This window comes from Drosophila eugracilis, unplaced genomic scaffold, assembly GCF_018153835.1.
Source record: "Drosophila eugracilis isolate 14026-0451.02 unplaced genomic scaffold, ASM1815383v1 contig_2136, whole genome shotgun sequence".
NCBI classification, from domain to species: Eukaryota; Metazoa; Arthropoda; class Insecta; order Diptera; family Drosophilidae; genus Drosophila; species Drosophila eugracilis.
In genome coordinates, this window is record NW_024573018.1 from 144,321 (window position 1) to 151,886 (window position 7,566).

The 7,566-nt window shown below is 37.1% G+C and overlaps 1 protein-coding gene across 1 annotated transcript; it reads left to right on the forward strand.

Annotated features, from left to right (window-relative positions):
* Positions 1-3,591: 3,591 nt before the first annotated feature.
* On the forward strand, positions 3,592-5,260 carry LOC108113666 (glutamate-rich WD repeat-containing protein 1). Its single transcript, XM_017224342.2, has one exon. The coding sequence runs from the start codon at positions 3,673-3,675 to the stop codon at positions 5,023-5,025; it is 1,353 nt and encodes a 450-aa protein (XP_017079831.2). The 5' UTR covers positions 3,592-3,672; the 3' UTR covers positions 5,026-5,260.
* Positions 5,261-7,566: the final 2,306 nt, after the last annotated feature.

The following is a 7,566-nucleotide window of genomic DNA, read 5'->3' on the forward strand; positions in this document are numbered from 1 at the left end:
CTACTGTGTGTTTTTATTTGCTGGGAATAGACTATATACAGTCGGCAAATAATTTATTCGTACACCCATGAGTGTGAAGTTTTTTCCTTAATATCTCGAGAAATACGTAACGAAAATTGAAATGTAATATCTCAAATGAAAGATATACATTTCGAGAATATATTTTAAACATAAAATTAACAAGTTTTAACATAAATACTAGATAATTTCCTTAATAACGCAAAAAATTCATTTTTTACGCACACAAAATAATTGTACACTTCTCATTCTTGACTTATATTTCTGAATTTAACGGTAATCCGCGATTCTTTTTAGAACTGTACTTCGGAGAAAGCTTCGGTGTGCTATTCTCAAAGTTTTTAAGTTAGTTTCGCTGTTTTTTTTTTCAAGATTTATCCTCAAAATTTTGAAAAACTATAATAAAATTATATTTGGTGAATCGCAGTTAACCTGAAATTGGTAGAATTATTGTCAAGTCATCTTCCACAATGCAAAGTGTGATAAAAAAAAAATACGTAAGCACTGACGAATTTGCTGTAGAACATAGAAAAACTGGAAGGCCCCATATATTGACACCACGGCATAAGGTTTTAAATACAGCATTACAAAATTCCAGAACAACATATATAACAGTTCTTAAAACCCTAAAGATTTCTGAAACAAATTTTGTACATTGTACAGTTGTTCGTAAAAACCCATTGATTTCTGATTTTAACAAAAATTGCGTTTGGAAATCACAAAAGAGCATGTACGCAAGCCGGAATCGTTTTAGGAGAACGTTATATTTATTGACGAGTCAAAAATTTAAAATTTTGGACACGGCGGTCCTTTTAAAGTTAAAGGGCAACATGTCCTCGAAGGAATCCTTAAAACCCGCATTAATAGCTGAATGGGATTTAATTGATGCTGACGAGACAAGCAACTTTATAAAGAGCATGTGCCGACGCTTACAAGCTTTCATTAAGGCCATTTAATTGTTGTTTTTTTTTTAAATGACTTTTTTGTGTTATTAAGGAAGTTAACTAGTATTTAAGTTAAAACTTGTTAATTTTATGTTTATAATACATACTCGAAATGTATATCTTTCATTTGAGATATTACATTTCAATTTCCGTTACGTATTTCTCGAGATATTAAGGAATAAACTTCCAACTCATGGGTGTACGAATACATTATGTGCCGACTGTATATAGTCTATTCCCAGCGCTGGGATCAAGCATAACACCCACAAACTTGACCACCGATTCTACTTGTTTTCCAATCTGGACGACCAATTTTCGATGACTTTTTCCAGCATTTGTAGCCGTATATCGGCAATAACACGGCGAATGTTGTCTTCCAAATGGTGGTTACGAAAACGTTCCATGGTTAATCGAATTAACTGCTCTGATGGACGATTTTTTAACTATTAACTATTATTTCCGAAATAAAATTACAATATTTGCAAGCTTTATTTAGAAGTCTATTAGTCTATTCATGATATATTGCCAAGCCAAACTGAGAATAAATCACTTAAAAGCTGTTAAATCGATCGCCATTTTGAACAGTATTGCCAACTTTAAGTTCTATACCTCTAAAAAAACACCCTTTACATACATGTATACATATCAACATATGTAAAAAAGTCATAAATAAACCCTCATCCGATGGCTTAACCTGGAGCATAAGAGTGTAGCATCATCATTTCACATGTCGTTTGATGTTGAAAAATGGCGATATCGACTGGCCACCGATATCTCCCGATTTAACTCCTCCAGACTTCTTTCTGTGGGATTATTTGAAGAGCAAATTATTTGCCTTTAATCCTCGACAGAGTGGTTTAAAATGGGGCAAAAAGAATGGGGCACAATTTGCCGTGGCGAATTAATTGATATTCTTTTTAAATTTGTTCAAATAATTTGTAAATATCGATATTAAATGATATCAACTCAAAAATATGTTTGTTTTGTTTTTCTTTAAAGTCAATCGACCCATAAAAAACCTAAAATATTGCGTTAAAATTTTGAGTTATATTAATTTAAGTAGTTAACTTAAACTATATTTTCTACTTTGTACACTGTAATTGAAGCTTTCATATAGAATGTGTTGAATTAATAAGAGCAACAAAATAAGCACATTGCATTTTATGGACATTAAATAAAACAAATAATCTTGGTTATTTATGTATCATTATTTATCTAAAATTTATGAACACAAGAGACGTTTATATATATAAATTTAAACAATCAATTATCGTCAGTGTTTTGGCGGCGGTTAGCACGGTGTAATTTGTAACACGGAAACAGTTTTTTATTTTTAAATTGTTTTCATTTATTGGAAGAGAAATCAGAAAAATGAAAATGTGAGGAAAATAACATGTCAAGAAAAACGTCTTTTAAGTAATGCTTGGTCGTATCCGACGTGCTCTGCTAAAAATTTCAAAATTACTCATATAAAATTGGATCTCCAAAATTTTCTATAACCTTTACTAAAGTGTTTTTAATATATATGGGGAATTAAAAATTGAGCTGAAATCAAAAACCAACCAAAAGGTTCTAAATCATGCACAACGCTTCCGCAGATTAATCTAGGGTTGTTGATAATATATCAAAATATCAATATATCGATATTTTTTTCCAAAAATGATATATTTATATCGTGATATTTGTTTTGGCCAAATATCGAAATCATTATATTTTTTTTTGATATTATTTTGATATTTTTTCCTTTTCCTTTCCATTTTAAAGCGTTGATTACTTTATTAGATAGAAAGATAACGGAAAAATGAATGTTAAATCAAATTACACAAATATAACAGGCGGCACCGCCAAGTGCATTCATTGTACTAAAACAATAAAGACCAGCGGAAACACATCGAATCTGTCGTCGCACTTGCGCAATAAGCATAGCGAAGTTTTTGCAAAATGCGCGCAAAAGAAGGTATGTATGTATGTATGTAAGGCATGTGTGTGTATGAGTATGTGCGTCTATGGGTTCTAATGAAATTCCAATTTCAATGAAATATACAAGAAATACAATATATTCATTTGTTTTAATTTTTAGCGACGCTAGAAGCAGAATGACCGACATACACATCAAACAAAGAGTATTTTTAAATTCTTTAAATTCCGCAAATTGGGTTTAGTGTTAAATTTGCTTTAGTTAAAATAATAATTAAAAAATTTATAAATTTATAAAACATGTTTATTTTTTATTATGCAAAAAAAATTGTTTCATTCAAAAATATCAAAAATATCAAATATATCGATATTTTTCGGTGATTTTTAAAAATATTATCATCATATTTTTTGATAAAAAAATATCATCGATACGATATTTTAAAAATATTCGACAACCCTAGATTAATCAATACTGTCAATACTGTTAGTGATGTTAAGAAGTTAAAAACAATGTCCGTTTCGTTAATACCTTCACTAAATTGCTTTATTTGAGTTTATGTTAGTATAGCAAAAATATATAAATAGAAAAAACCCATGTTTCATTTTTACTCATTCCGTCATCATCACCAAGACACCGACACTAGCTTGACGGAAATGGTGAAACAAGTAAATGCTAGTGGGATCTTAGGAATTTGAATTGATATTTAGCTAAAATATGTACGGTCACTTTAAATTTTGAACTACATGTGCTTGAATTACTTTGCAAGCATATTTTTACGGATAATCAAACGCCATGGCCGATGAACACGAAAACCTCACCATGGAGGTAGTGGAGCCGGAGGACACACAGAGTGATATAGGTTCTGATAGTGAAGCGGAGGACGTTTATTCCGAGAACAAAAGGTCAAAGGAGGTCTATCTTCCCGGAACCAAACTTGCCGTGGATGAGGAACTGGTTTGTGATGAGAGTGCATACATTATGCTGCATCAGGCTTCCTTGGGAGCTCCCTGCCTGAGTTTTGATATCATTCCCGACGTGTTGGGCACAGGGCGGGAATCGTTCCCGTTGACCGCTTACATCGTGGCCGGTACGCAAGCTTCCCAAACTCACGTCAACAACCTTATTGTGCTGAGGATGAGCAACCTGAACAAGACGCAGGACAATGACAGCGAAGATGAGGATGAGTTGGATGACGACCAGGACGACGTGGAGAATAGAATAGAACTTAAGAAGCCGCAGATGACCTGTTCGTTGATTAAACACCAAGGATGTGTTAATCGTGTTCGTGTCCGTTGTCTGGGCAGCAGTGTATACGCTGCCTCCTGGAGCGAGCTTGGGCGCGTCAACATCTGGAACCTAACTTACCCTCTGCAGACCTTGGATGAAAATAAGTACGAACAGAATGATATGTGTCCGGAATTTACCTTCGCTGGACACCACCAAGAGGGTTTTGCCGTGGACTGGAATCCCTGTGTGGAGGGTGTACTGGCCACAGGTGACTGTAGGAGGGACATCCACGTGTGGAATCTGATGGAGGGCGGTACCTGGAATGTGGACCAACGACCGCTGGTAGGTCACTCACAGTCTGTTGAGGATCTGCAATGGAGTCCAAATGAGCGCAACGTGCTCGCCTCATGCTCGGTGGACAAAACCATTCGAATTTGGGACTGTCGAACGGCGCCACAGAAAGCCTGCATGCTGACTTGCCAGGACGCTCACAAGAGCGATGTAAACGTAATTTCGTGGAATCGCACTGAGCCATTTATAGCTAGTGGCGGTGACGACGGCTTTCTTCACATTTGGGATCTACGTCAGTTTCGGAATCAAACGCCTATCGCTACTTTTAAACACCACACGGACCACATTACAACAGTAGAGTGGAGTCCCAGCGAAGCAACGGTCCTGGCCTCAGGTGGCGACGACAACCAGATTGCATTATGGGACTTGGCTGTGGAGGAAGACACCGATCAGAAGCAGACCCCTTCCGATAACGAAGATAAGCTTAGCAAGTTGCCACCCCAACTACTTTTTATTCACCAGGGCCAGAACGAGATTAAAGAGCTACACTGGCACGCTCAACTGCCGGGTGTACTTTTTTCTACAGCTCACAGTGGCTTTAATGTTTTCCGCACTATCAGTGTCTGACCCAGCGCTTAGCTTATGAGTTACTACAAAATATAAACTGCGGTGTGCATCATAACTTTCCGTTTCGTGATTAAATAAATAAAAATATTGTTTAAACAAAAAGAGAATGTATTAACCATTTATAATGTAATGTAGTATATGCTTTAATTATAATCGGTAAACTGTCAGGTGATTGCCAAATCTTTTTTAAATAATTATGAAGGGTGTTGCAAATAAATGCAAGGCTTCTAAAACATTTTTTTAGTACCCATACTGTTATATTGTCATAAGATTAACTATTGGACTTCCGGGAGCTTTATTTAGCAAGTTTTACTATGGGCATCGGTTTGTGTATTTCAATAATTGAATTCCGTTCCGACTTATGATTTTTTTTTATAAATGATCTATTTATTAAATGATTTCTAGTTTGTTATGTTTTCTCTATGACTCACTTTGATTTATTTTTTTTTAAATCGGGGATACCCGATAAATCCTTTGATCGACATACCTAAAATGGTATTCTATTAAAGCAAACAATGTATTTTGAATTTTATCCTCCACATATGCGATTAAATAAATAAATCAGATATTTTAATCGTATGATCTAAAATGCTTTGGAAATCGGTAAAGTTATTTGATTGTTTAATGTGACTAAACTTTTTCGAAACTAAAACGTGACGGACGAGTTTATGAAAATATATTACCGTTTAAATATTCTGTATTAATATTCTGTTATATTTTAGGTACAGTTTTTATCATATAGTTAACACTACCTGTCGGGCTTTCCTTTGATCATAAATGTATTTTATCTAGTGGTATTTTTTCTGTAGACAAGTTAAGCGTTTTACTGTATTCTAATATTGGACGTAAAACGTCTTAGACTGTACAGGTACATTTTTTTGAAGCCATCTTTTTACACTACTATACACCCTTCCCCATTGCAGCTGCTATTAAGTTGGGGGCATTTGTTATGTGTATGATAGATTGGCTTTTAATCAATAAAGATTCCGAATTTAATCCTTATATTTCGATCAATAGTCCGCGAATAATCATGACGCTAATGGTTGTACTACGTCAAGTTTTAAGAACTTGTCTACGCATAAATAGCTTATGTCGGTGGAAAACTAGCTCCTCTGCGGTCCCCTAACACTCGTTTTTGGGCCGATATTATTTTATTAATCAACTTTTAAGAGACGGATTTATCCACTTCATTGACTTGTTGGTCCTCTGTTGACGTCGATGATTGTCCGGAACGCTTCATAAACACGTTGCCTACCCACTTTGAAGTCGTATCACTTACATATCAGCATCATTTTTTTGCAACTTGGTAGAATCACCAAACGCATTTCGCAACGTCTTCAGCGATTCCGCACCAGAATTTTCATTCCGAAAATAAAATTTGATGTCTCGGCTCTGCTCAATTAAATTAAACATTGCAAAAATTAGAGCTATCGATAGTTAGTCAAGTTCAAACTTAGCGCCGAACGTCGAAGTCATTATTATATGAAGTCTGGTATTTTTAGTTTTTTTATTCGGCCTCACTAGAATCGGGTAAATGGAAACGATATTTTGGCGGATCATTTAGACCGATTTGCGCCATCACAAAGAGGGGAGAGAAACTGCGGTAGGCTAATTAAGTTAATGTACGAGTTAAGTACCTATTGTAATTCTTTCAATAAAACAACGCACACACCCACGCCAAAACGCATAAAAACGAACTCCAACTATTGTCCAGCGTTTGTTCCAAGGCATTTCCCGTGATCCGCCAGGCGGCGACATTATCTTTAATTCGCACTCTGCGAGATGCAACGAAGCACTCGCCCTGACGGAGCCCCAGACTGGATGTCTCGGGTGTTCCCGCCACTGCGACCACCATAGTCACAGCAACTGACAACCAGGCAGACTGACTCCGAGGAAAGTGGAACGCCGCCAGAAAAGCGGCAAGTAACTTGCAGCCCGATGCAACGGTGCAGATTACGGACTCCACGACTGTAGAAGTGGCGGCCCTAATGGAAAGGATCGCACATTTAGAATCGGAGCTGGTGAAGGCAAGGACAAGTGAAGGACAAGCAGAGGACGCCATTGATCCCGTTGGAATCGGGATACGCGGCGTTGGAGCGAGCGGTGCTTGAGTGGAATGCTGCAATGAGAACCTGCCCAGGCAAGTTATGAGTGACAATCTGCAACTAGAGCTTGGAGTAACGCCGTCTTTCGATGAGCAGTAGTTGGCGCAATTGAATGCAAACTTGCCGCCACAATTGATTGGAAATTTGGTGAGTACGCTTGGCGGCTATTGGGCACACGGACTTGTACAACAACAACAGTTGGCTATTCTCCGTGTTGTGTTACCGCCACGGCACAGCCTGAACTGGGTTATGTTCACCCGCCACGGGAGCCGACACATAATTTGGGTGGTCATCATTTGGTGTGGCGACGGCAAGCATACCTGGATGGACGCAAAGTAGATTGCCTGATCTTCCCGAATTTGAGGGTCAGCCAGAGAAATAGCCTATATTCGTGAGCGCGTTCACGGAGACAACGGCAGCCTACCAGTGCACCCAA

Excerpts from the sequence above, each read along its gene's own strand:
- LOC108113666 (XM_017224342.2), top strand. The coding sequence starts at position 3,673 with ATGGCCGATGAACACGAAAACCTCACCATGGAGGTAGTGGAGCCGGAG.